The following is a 12,753-nucleotide window of genomic DNA, read 5'->3' as shown; positions in this document are numbered from 1 at the left end:
ATATTAAAAAGATTCTTTTATTCGTGTCATTGAGAAAATAATTTAATAAACCAAAAGCTTTGAACTCCTAGTAAAGTTTAAAGTATATATTATACTTTTAAATAGTATATACTATTTTAAATAGTATATATTTTATATACTATTTTATAGTATTTATAGTATTTTATAGTATTTTATATAGTATTTAAATAGTATATACTATTTTCCCTCTCACCCAGCAAAAGATCAAATATGTCAAGAAAATGAAATCTTTAGATGGGGAAAAGAAAACCAAGGTTTTTGGGGGGTTTTTTTTTGGGGGGGGTGTTTGAAAACCAAGTCTTAAAGTAACAGTGAGCAACATAGACCAGACTGATGTTACACAGAGAGACCTAAACAACGCTGACAACATAAATTAACTAGAGCAAGAAAAAATACAAAACATGAAAGTATACTACCTACAGTCCTGAGGTCAGTATTAACATGCCAAAATAGAGTATCAGCAGAGGGTTGCCTTCTAAGCAGAAACTACCCTGCTCAGTTATTTATTCAACAATCAACAAACATTTCAAAACCCTCAAAAAGCCATGCCCTGAATTAACAAATGGCAGTATCAGTTTCATTAAGTAAACCGTCAATACAAGTAGATTCTAAGAACAATTAAAATAATGTGTCTCATTTTATTAAAAATAATAGTAAACTATTTTAGAACTTACCAACAACACTGAATAGAAACCTGGCTGTGTTTCCCATTGTTTCAACTGCTCCTCTGCTGGTTTTAACACAGCAGTATCCTGACTGGTGGCCTGTGTTAAGACCTGAAGAACAACAGTGCTGGCACTATTGAGATCCATGGAAACCTAGTAATGATAAGTTAACATACTTAAATAAACATTATAAATAAAAACAGTAACATAAATGGAGAGAAAGCTTCAACACTCTGAACTTCTCCCATACTTCAATCATTTACTTATTACTCTTGCACGTTTCTGCTGGATTTTCATTTTTACTATGTAATCACCCATACTCTAACTTAAAATTCCAGTAACTCAAATGACTTTTGCTTAAATGAATTTATTTCTGATGGAAATTGTCTTCATTGTCCCATAAAGAGAAGGTAATAGTAAATTGGGAATAAGAAACCCACACACAAAAACCAAAGCTACTTAAATTAATTCTGATTTCGGGAGGGGCAAGATGGCTGAAGAGGAGGGTCTCCAAATCACCTGTCCTCAACAAATTACCTAGAAAACCATCCAATCATCCTGAAAATCTACGAATTCGGCCTGAGATTTAAAGAGAGACCAGCTGGAACGCTACAGTGAGAGGAGTTCGCGCTTCTATCAAGGTAGGAAGACGGGGAAAAAGAAATAAAGACACAAAAGGCCTCCGAGGGGGAGGGGCCTGCGAGGAGCCGGGCTGAGGCCGGGGCGAGTGTCCCCAGGACAGGAGAGCCCCGTCCCGGAGGAGCAGGAGCTGCACCGACCTTCCCCGCGGAAAGGCCTCCCGGGGAATTGGAGCAGGATCCCCAGAAAGGCGGGGATGCCCTCGGGCTCCCTGGGACAGTAACAGGAACTGCGCCCCGGGAGATGCGCCGAGCTCCCTAAGGGCTGCAGCGCTCGGCGGGACCCGGAGCAGCTCGGAGGGGCTCGGGCGGCGGCTCCGCGGAGGGGGCTGCGCGGATCCGGGAACAGCTCAGAGGGGCTCGGGCGGCGGCTCCGCGGAGGGGGCTGCGGGGCTCCGGGAACAGCTCGGAGGGGCTCGGGTGGCGGCTCCGCGGAGGGGGCTGCGGGGCGGGAGCGCGAATCCAACAGCGCAGGCCCCAGAGCACAGGGCACCGGGACACAGCCCAGGATCCGGCCTCCCCCAGGGACAGGCAGAGGCCGGGAGGGCCCAGGACAGCGAGGACGCTCCTGCCTGGAGCTGAGCAGATCAGCGGCCCCGCCCCGGAGCCCCCAGGCCCTGCAGACGGAGAGCCCCGGAGCTGCTGCGGGAGCTGACTCCAGGGTCCCAGAGCTGCCCCCGCCACTGTGGCTTCCTCCCGGGGCCTCACGGGGTGAACAACCCCCACTGAGCCCTGCACCAGGCAGGGGCAGAGCAGCTCCCCCAAGTGCTAACACCTGAGAATCAGCACAGCAGGCCCCTCCCCCAGAAGACCAAGGAGACGGACCAGTTCCAAGGGAAGTCAAGGGACTTAAAGTATACAGAATCGGAAGATACTCCCCCGTGTTTTTTTGTTGTTTTTTTGTTTTTGTTTTTGTTTTTGTTTGTTTTGTTTTGTTTTGTGCTTTTTTTTCTTTCTTTCTTCTTGATTTCTGATTGCTTCCCCCACCCCACCCCCCCTTTTTTTTATTTTTTCTCCTTTCTTTCTTTTTCTTTCTTTTTCTTCTTTTTCCCCTTTTTTTTCTTCTTTCTCTTTTTTCTTTTCTCTTTTCTTTCCTTCTCTCTTTCTCCTTTTCCCAATACAACTTGTTTTTGGCCACTCTGCACTGAGAAAAATGACTAGAAGGAAAACCTCACCTCAAAAAAAAGAATCAGAAACAGCCCTCTCTCCCACAGAGTTACAAAATCTGGATTACAATTCAATGTCAGAAAGCCAATTCAGAAGCACTATTTTACAGCTACTAGTGGCTCTAGAAAAAACCATAAAGGACTCAAGAGACTTCATGACTGCAGAATTTAGATCCAATCAGGCAGAAATTAAAAATCAATTAAATGAGATGCAATCCAAGCTAGAAGTCCTAACGAGGAGGGTTAACGAGGTGGAAAAACGAGTGAGTGACATAGAAGACAAGTTGATGGCAAAGAGGGAAACTGAGGAAAAAAGAGACAAGCAATTAAAAGATCATGAGGATAGATTAAGGGAAATAAATGACAGCCTGAGGAAGAAAAACCTACGTTTAATTGGGGTTCCTGAGGGCGCCGAAAGGGACAGAGGGCCAGAATATGTATTTGAACAAATCCTAGCTGAAAACTTTCCTAATCTGGGAAGGGAAACAGGCATTCAGATCCAGGAAATAGAGAGATCCCCCCCTAAAATCAACAAAAACCATTCAACACCTCTACATTTAATAGTGAAGCTTGCAAATTCCAAAGATAAGGAGAAGATCCTTAAAGCAGCAAGAGAAAAAAAGTCCCTGACTTTTATGGGGAGGAATATTAGGGTAACAGCAGACCTCTCCACAGAGACCTGGCAGGCCAGAAAGGGCTGGCAGGATATATTCAGGGTCCTAAATGAAAAGAACATGCAACCAAGAATACTTTATCCAGCAAGGCTCTCATTCAAAATGGAAGGAAAGATAAAGAGCTTCCAAGACAGGCAGGAACTGAAAGAATATGTAACCTCCAAACCAGCTCTGCAAGAAATTTTAAGGGGGACTCTTAAAATTCCCCTTTAAGAAGAAGTTCAGTGGAACAATCCACAAAAACAAGGACTGAATAGATATGATGACACTAAACTCATATCTATCAATAGTAACTCTGAACGTGAACGGGCTTAATAACCCCATCAAAAGGCGCAGGGTTTCAGACTGGATAAAAAAGCAGGACCCATCTATTTGCTGTCTACAAGAGACTCATTTTAGACAGAAGGACACCTAAAACCTGAAAATAAAAGGTTGGAGAACCATTTACCATTCAAATGGTCCTCAAAAGAAAGCAGGGGTTGCCATCCTTATATCAGATAAATTAAAATTTACCCCGAAGACTATAGTGAGAGATGAAGAGGGACACTATCTCATACTCAAAGGATCTATCCAACAAGAGGACTTAACAATCCTCAATATATATGCCCCGAATGTGGGAGCTGCCAAATATTTAAACCAATTAATAACCAAACTGAAGAAATAACTTTGATAATAATACACTTATACTTGGTGACTTCAATCTAGCTCTCTCTATACTAGATAGGTCTTCTAAGCACAACATATCCAAAGAAACGAGAGCTTTAAATGATACACTGGACCAGATGGATTTCACAGATATCTACAGAACTTTACATCCAAACTCAACTGAATACACATTCTTCTCAAGTGCACATGGAACTTTCTCCAGAATAGACCACATACTGGGTCACAAATCGGGTCTGAACCGATACCAAAAGATCGGGATAGTCCCCTGTATATTCTCAGACCATAATGCCTTGAAATTAGAACTTAATCACAACAAGAAGTTTGGAAGGACCACAAACACGTGGAGGTTAAGGACCATCCTGCTAAAAGATGAAAAGGTCAACCAGGAAATTAAGGAAGAATTAAAAAGATTCATGGAAACTAATGAGAATGAAGATACAACCGTTCAAAATCTTTGGGATGCAGCAAAAGCAGTCCTAAGGGGGAAATACATCGCAATACAAGCATCCATTCAAAAACTGGAAAGATCTCAAATTCAAAAGCTCACCTTACACATAAAGGAACTAGAGAAAAAGCTACAAATAGACCCCACCCCCAGCAGAAGAAGACAGTTAATTAAAATTCGAGCAGAACTCAATGATATCGAGACCAAAAGAACTGTGGAACAGATCAACAGAACCAGGAGTTGGTTCTTTGAAAGAATTAAGAAGATAGATAAACCATTAGCCAACCTTATTAAAAAGAAGAGAGAGAAGACTCAAATTAATAAAATCATGAATGAGAAAGGAGAGATCACTACCAACACCAAGGAAATACAAACGATTTTAAAAACATATTAGGAACAGCTCTACGCCAATAAATTAGGAAATCTAGAAGAAATGGACGCATTCCTGGAAAGCCACAAACTACCAAAACTGGAGCAGGAAGAAATAGAAAACCTGAACAGGCCAATAACCAGGGAGGAAATTGAAGCAGTCATCAAAAACCTCCCAAGACACAAGAGTCCAGGGCCAGATGGCTTCCCAGGGGAATTCTATCAAACATTTAAAGAAGAAATCATACCTATTCTACTAAAGCTGTTTGGAAAGATAGAAAGAGATGGAGTACTTCCAAATTCGTTCTATGAGGCCAGCATCACCTTAATTCCGAAACCAGACAAAGACCCCACCAAAAAGGAGAATTACAGACCAATATCCCTGATGAACATGGATGCAAAAATTCTCAACAAGATACTAGCCAATAGGATCCAACAACACATTAAGAAAATTATTCACCATGACCAAGTAGGATTTATCCCTGGGACACAAGGCTGGTTCAACACTCGTAAAACCATCGATGTGATTCATCATATCAGCAAGAGAAAAACCAAGAACCATATGATACTCTCATTAGATGCAGAGAAAGCATTTGACAAAATACAGCATCCATTCCTGATCAAAACCCTTCAGAGTGTTGGGATAGAGGGAACTTTCCTCGACATCTTAAAAGCCATCTATGAAAAGCCCACAGCAAATATCATTCTCAATGGGGAAGCACTGGGAGCCTTTCCCCTAAGATCAGGAACAAGACAGGGATGTCCACTCTCACCACTGCTGTTCAACATAGTTCTGGAAGTCCTCGCCTCAGCAATCAGACAACAAAAAGACATTAAAGGCATTCAAATTGGCAAAAAAGAAGTCAAACTCTCCCTCTTCGCCGATGACATGATACTCTACATAGAAAACCCAAAAGCCTCCACCCCAAGATTGCTAGAACTCATACAGCAATTTGGTAGCGTGGCAGGATACAAAATCAATGCCCAGAAATCAGTGGCATTTCTATACACTAACAATGAGACTGAAGAAAGAGAAATTAAGGAGTCAATCCCATTTACAATTGCACCCAAAAGCATAAGATACCTAGGAATAAACCTAACCAAAGAGGTAAAAGATCTATACCCTAAAAACTATAGAACACTTCTGAAAGAAATTGAGGAAGACACAAAGAGATGGAAAAATATTCCATGCTCATGGATTGGCAGAATTAATATTGTAAAAATGTCAATGTTACCCAGGGCAATTTATACGTTTAATGCAATCCCTATCAAAATACCATGGACTTTCTTCAGAGAGTTAGAACAAATTATTTTAAGATTTGTGTGGAATCAGAAAAGACCCCGAATAGCCAGGAGAATTTTAAAAAAGAAAACCATAGCTGGGGGCATCACAATGCCAGATTTCAGGTTGTACTACAAAGCTGTGGTCATCAAGACAGTGTGGTACTGGCACAAAAACAGACACATAGAACAATGGAACAGAATAGAGAACCCAGAAGTGGACCCTGAAATGTATGGTCATCTAATATTCGATAAAGGAGGAAAGACTATCCATTGGAAGAAAGACAGTCTCTTCAATAAATGGTGCTGGGAAAATTGGACATCCACATGCAGAAGAATGAAACTGGACCACTCTCTTTCACCATACACAAAGATAAACTCAAAATGGATGAGAGATCTAAATGTGAGACAAGAGTCCATCAAAATCATAGAAGAGAACACAGGCAACACCCTTTTTGAACTTGGCCACAGTAACTTCTTGCAAGATACATCCAGGAAGGCAAAAGAAACAAAAGCAAAAATGAACTATTGGGACTTCATCAAGATAAGAAGCTTTTGCACAGCAAAGGATACAGTCAACAAAACTAAAAGACAACCTACAGAATGGGAGAAGATATTTGCAAATGACATATCAGATAAAGGGCTAGTTTCCAAAATCTATAAAGAACTTATTAAACTCAACACCAAAGAAACAATCCAATCATGAAATGGGCAAAAGACATGAAGAGAAATCTCACAGAGGAAGACATGGACATGGCCAACATGCACATGAGAAAATGCTCTGCATCACTTGCCATCAGGGAAATACAAATCAAAACCACCATGAGATACCACCTCACACCAGTGAGAATGGGGAAAATTAACAAGGCAGGAAACAACAAATGTTGGAGAGGATGCGGAGAAAAGGGAACCCTCTTACACTGTTGGTGGGAATGTGAACTGGTGCAGCCACTCTGGAAAACTGTGTGGAGGTTCCTCAAAGAGTTAAAAATAGACCTGCCCTACGACCCAGCAATTGCACTGTTGGGGATTTACCCCAAAGATTCAGATGCAATGAAACGTCGGGACACCTGCACCCCAATGTTTCTATCAGCAATGGCCACAATAGCCAAACTGTGGAAGGAGCCTCGGTGTCCATCGAAAGATGAATGGATAAAGAAGATGTAGTTTATGTATACAATGGAATATTACTCAGCAATTAGAAACGACAAATACCCACCATTTGCTTCAACGTGGATGGAACTGAAGGGTATTATGCTGAGTGAAATAAGTCAATCGGAGAATGACAAACAGTGTATGTTCTCATTCATTTGGGGAATATGAATAATAGTGAAAGGGAATATAAAGGAAGGGAAAAGAAATGTTGGGAAATATCAGGAAGGGAGACAGAACATAAAGACTCCTAACTCTGGGAAACGAACTAGGGGTGGTGGAAGGGGAGGAGGGCGGGTGTTGGAGGGGAATGGGTGACGGGCACTGAGGTGGACACTTGACGGGATGAGCACTGGGTGTTTCTCTGTATGTTGGTAAATTGAACACCAATAAAAATTAATTAAAAATTAAAAAAAAATAAAAATAATGAATCTCTTTATTCTGAAAAAAAAAATTAATTCTGATTAAGTATCACTCTCTGCCTAAAACTAAGCATAATGCCTTCTTAGTTTTTAAAAGGAGATTAATAAGTGTTATAAAAGACTTAACCATGGGCAGCTGGGTTGGCTCAGTGGTTTAGCGCTGCCTTCAGCCCAGGGCCCAGGGCGTGGTTCTGGAGACCTGGGATCCAGTCCCAGGTCAGGTTCCCTGAATGGAACCTGCTTCTCCCTCTGCCTGTGTCTCTGCCTCTCTCTCTCTCTCTCTCTGTTTCTCTCATGAATAAATAAATAAAATCTTTAAAAAAAAAAAAAAAAAGACTTAACCACTTTATCCCTAGTAAGATTAAAAGGAAGAAAAATGAAATTCTTTGACTCAGCTAAGTACCTCATAACATCATCTTATATGCTACCAAAAATATGTGTCCAAAACATTTTTTATAAGTTAAAAGACAAATGTATATATATTCAAGAAACACTGGGGGGAAAAATGAACTAAATCAACAAATATAAGATATAATATCAAAATGTAAGCCCCAAATTAGAAAGGATCTTAAGAGTTAGAACACCTAACCTACCAAGTATCTAAAGCCATTCTAAAATAAATTTAGCAATTTATTGAATTCTCTAACATTCTGCTTCTAATCACCCCTGAAACAGTATACAACTGTATACTTCCCCAAGTACGTATGATTGTTCACAATTATATGAAGTATGTAAAATTAAAATTAAATGCTAAAAATAGAAAATAAACCTCAGTGCCTAAGGGACTGAGAATTAGTCTTTTGATTGTAGATGTATTTAAAACTAAGGCTGTTCTAGACAGTAAAAGTTTGAAGGTCATTAATCCACAAATATAGCCAAAGCAAACACTTCCTAAGAGTTGTAATTAAATTGCAATAACTAATGAAAACAGAAGGTCCCAAATGCTGATTCAACAAGAAAGGACCCAAAATATTAAACCTTTCAAGGAAAACTAACCATTCTAAAGTCTTTGTGAGTAAAGCAGGGCTAGGACACAATAACCGGAATTAGACAAAATATTACCAACTAGCAATGGAGGTGGACTAAGATTTTAAATTGGTAGTCTTTCCTTGACTGTATTTTTTTTTTTTTTAAGATTTTATTTATTTAGGGGCAGCCCAGGGGGCTCAGTGGTTTAGCGCCACCTTCAGCTCAGGGTGTATGTGATCCTGGAGACCTGGGATGGAGTCCCACATGGGGCTCCCTGTGTGGAGCCTGCTTCTCCCTCTGCCTGTGTCTCTGCCTCTCTCTCTCTTTCTGGGTCTCTCATGAATAAATAAATAAAATCTTAAAAATAAAAAAAGATTTAATTTATTTATTCATGAGGGACACAGAGAGAGAGGCCAACATAGGTAAAAGGGAGAAGCAGGCTCCCTGCAAGGAGCCTGATGTGGAACTCGATCCCAGGAACCTGAGATCACAACCTGACCCAAAGGTGTAGACTCTCAACCACTGAGTCACCAGATGCCCCTCCTTGACAGTATTTTAATTTTTTTTAATTTTTTTTTTATTTATGATAGTCACACAGAGAGAAAGAGAGAGAGAGGCAGAGACACAGGCAGAGGGAGAAGCAGGCTCCATGCACCAGGAGCCTGACGTGGGATTCGATCGTGCCCTGGGCCAAAGGCAGGTGCCAAACCGCTACGCCACCCAGGGATCCCTGGACAGTATTTTAGAACTGACAAAGATACCTTGTAAATTGCTTCCTTCACTAACTAGAAGTTCCCTGAACAATGCCTGTGCTCATTATCACTGGAAAACAAGTGAATGAATTTTCACTCAATTAAGAGGGCTTGCTGGTATTGTATGATTTCAAAAACAGGCTACCTAAGAGAAATTTACTTTATGGGGCCCCTAGAAGGTATTTTAAAGAAATAGGTAGTATGTTTTTTCTGTCCAGGAGAAATATAATGCAGGCAACAAAAGCAAACCATGTATGCAATTTTACACTTTCTAGTAACAACATTAAGAAGTGGAAAGAAAAACATGGAATTATTTTTAAAATATCATAATTAACTCAATATATCCAAAATATTATCATTTCAACATAATTTTGAAAAAACTAATTTATATATCTTATGCTTTTTTATACTGTCTTCAAAATCCTGTGTATTTAATACTTAAAGCACATCTTATCTTGAACTAATCACATTTCAAGTACTCAATAGCCAAGTGGCTGGTGGAATTATGCTACTGAGGTAGCATAATTCTGGAAAAGCTCTACTCAAAGTGTGGTCCGAGGACTGGCAACACCAGCAACCCATCACAGAAAAAAATTCTCAATTCTCTCTCGAAACCTACATTGTGAAAACAGGCGACGGAGGTCAAAAATTTGTGCCTTAGTTAAGTTCTCTAGGTAAATCTTCTAACTGCCAAAGTTGAAGGAGCACAATTTAAAAAAAAAAAAAATTTAGAAGGAAGGAAGGGGGGAGAGGAGGGAGGGAGAGAGGGAGGAAGGAAAGAAGGCAAGGAAGCAAGGGAGCAGCCCAGGTGGCTCAGCGGTTTAGCGCCCCCTTCAGCCCTGGGCCTGATCCTGGAGACTCTGGATCAAGTCCCACGTCGGGCTCCTCACATGGAGCCTGCTTGTGTCTCTGCCTCTCTCTCTCTCTGTGTGTCTCTCATCAATAAATAAAATCTTAAAAAAAAAAAGAAAGAAAGAAAGAAAGACCATGAGCTCAGACAGAACAGAGGTTGAAAGAAGATGACTCCCCCCTGAGTGGGAAGCCCAACACAGGGCTCAATTCCAGGACCCTGAGACCGTGACCATAGTCAAAGGCAGACACCTAACCAACTGAGCAACCCAGGCACCCAGAGAAGCACAACTTCTGAACATCTAAAACTGACATATATCTGAAAGTCCAGCTCTGCTGCTAATGCAGTGAATGACAAATACAAGTAGTTTTGATTATACATTCCTATAAAAGTAGACCAGCACTAATCTGCAGTTCTCACAGGGAAACATCTATGGTATGAAGAACACTAATTCGGTAATTCTTACCAATTAATGGCAGAGCAGCCAGCTAAAATTAAAAAAAAAATTTTAGGGACACCTGGGTGGTTCAGTGGTTGGGTGTCTGCCTTCAGCTCAGGGAGTAATCCCAGGGTCCCAGGGATTGAGTCCCGCATTGGGCTCCTTGTGAGGAGCCTGCTTCTCCCTCTGCCACATATGTCTCTGCCTCTGTGTGTGTGCGTGTGTCCCTAGTGAATGAATAAATAAAAATCTAAAAAAAAAAAAAAAAAATTTAAAAAACATCAATATCCGAGCATATTATATGGCAAGAACTATACTAAATGCTTTCTTTATTCATTTATTTATTCCTAGTAATAATTCTATGTAGTAGATACTATTATCCCCATTTTTTAAGTAGAATACTAAAGGATCAGAGACCTTACCTCACCAAGGCCATGATCTACTAAACAGCAGGGCTTAGACCGGAACACCAAAGCCACTGGTCTTAATCAGTAACTAATACTGTCTCCTTTCAGGGACAGAAAATGATATCTACCACAACTCTACAGTCCCAGGTGCTCAACAAGATACATGATCTGTGCTTAATAGGTATTTGGTGAATAAAGAAAAGTGATCAATTTTGAACCAAAGAGTACTTTATACTGAACCACATGGCAGCTAATTAACAGATTTATTCAATAAAGCTACTGAAAGCCTGATGTGTACCAGGCAATGTTCTAGGTGCTGAGACTAAAGTAGTGAACAAAGCAGTTTCCTTGGCTTCATGCTGCTTACATTCTAGGGAAAGAAGTCATTTTTGTTTTGTTTTGTTTTGTTTTGTTTTGTTTTGTTTAAAAAAAAAAAAAAAAAGCAAGAGGACAGCCCCCGTGGCGCAGTGGTTTAGCGCCGCCTGCAGCCCAGGGCGTGAGAGAGAGAGAGAGCCAGGTAGGTAGCAAGCTAGTACATGGCAGAGTGAGGCCTGATAACCAAATCTCTCGGAGACACACAAGCTCTTCCCAACAGAACAGAAAATGGCCTCACCACACCACTCCGACTCCCCAGCACCTACAAATACGCCGTGTTCTCACAGAATAGGTTCCTGGAGAAACTGTCAAAATGATTCCTAAATCAAGTCCCATGTCAGGCTCTCTGTATGGAGCCTGCTTCTCCCTCTGCCTGTGTCTCTGCCTCTCTCTCTCTCTCTGTCTCTCATAAATAAATAAATAAAATCTTTTAAAAAAATTTTTTAATTAAAAATAAAAAATAAAAAAGGCAAGAAAAAAAGAAAACGCAACAATGGTAGTAATATAAAGAAAATACAATAACATTAAAGCTCAACTGCAAGTTTCCAGTGGGCGTTCATGGAAGGTTTCTCTTAAGTGGCATTTATAAGAGACATGAAAAACAAGAGACCTTCATAAATAAATAAGAAAATTTTAAAAAGAAAAGAAAAGAAAGATACCCAGGCATGCAAAGATCTGAAAGCAGAACTTCAGACAAATGGGAAAAACAATGGAAAACAAGGCCTTATGATTAGAAACAAACTTAAGAAGGCCAGTATGATTAACACTTAATGAGAAAAAGGGAAAATGAAACCAGATAAGGTTGAAAAAGTAGGCAGGAACAGATCATGTATGACCCTGTAGGAGAAAAAAGGGTCTAGACTTTTATACATGTACAAAAAAAGCCACTGGAAAAATATGTGAATATATGAATATGAATATAAGAAACAAAAGGTTCTATCAGAATTCATCCCTACCCAACCCTACTCTTCAAGTAAAAAGAAAAATGGCCATGTCCGTAACTGAGCTGGTGACTGAAAGTTCTCTTCATTTTAAAGGTCTGTTTGTTTCTTCACCACATTTAGGAAATTATCTGTGGGTGACAGTTGGACACACTGGGAATATGCTTTTCCCTAACAGTTGTTCTTTCATCTACTAGTTTTAATATTTTGGGAGATACTACTTCAAAAATAAAATCACTGATTACTGTCAACCTCCAGAACAATTTTTACCTACAGTAAAACTGTGCAGACCATTCACATATACACACGTCTTCACACTTCATACTTGTCTGGACTTTTACAGCAAGTGAAGGTCTATATACAGGTATCCTTCATGCTTCACTTTACACTCACCATTCATCTGTTCTAATGGAATTTGCTAGAGTTTCCATCCCTATTTCCCTCCAATACCTTGCATCATCAAGGTCCTCCACAGAAGCATATAATACCCTGTCCCTCTGCCCCCACTTGGGAACCCCACC

The 12,753-nt window shown here is 40.4% G+C and overlaps 1 protein-coding gene across 1 annotated transcript in view; it reads right to left on the bottom strand.

Annotated features, from left to right (window-relative positions):
- The window catches only part of IPO11 (importin 11), a 202,547-nt gene that overhangs the window by 171,415 nt on the left and 18,379 nt on the right, over nucleotides 1-12,753 (bottom strand). The window contains exon 2 of the mRNA XM_072750015.1: nucleotides 696-839. Coding sequence (XP_072606116.1) covers nucleotides 696-833 — 138 coding nt within the window. The 5' untranslated portion in view covers nucleotides 834-839. The remainder of the gene's footprint in view (nucleotides 1-695; nucleotides 840-12,753) is intronic.

Source organism: Vulpes vulpes, chromosome 2 (assembly GCF_048418805.1).
Source record: "Vulpes vulpes isolate BD-2025 chromosome 2, VulVul3, whole genome shotgun sequence".
NCBI classification, from domain to species: Eukaryota; Metazoa; Chordata; class Mammalia; order Carnivora; family Canidae; genus Vulpes; species Vulpes vulpes.
This window is presented reverse-complemented; position numbering and strand designations above follow the sequence as displayed.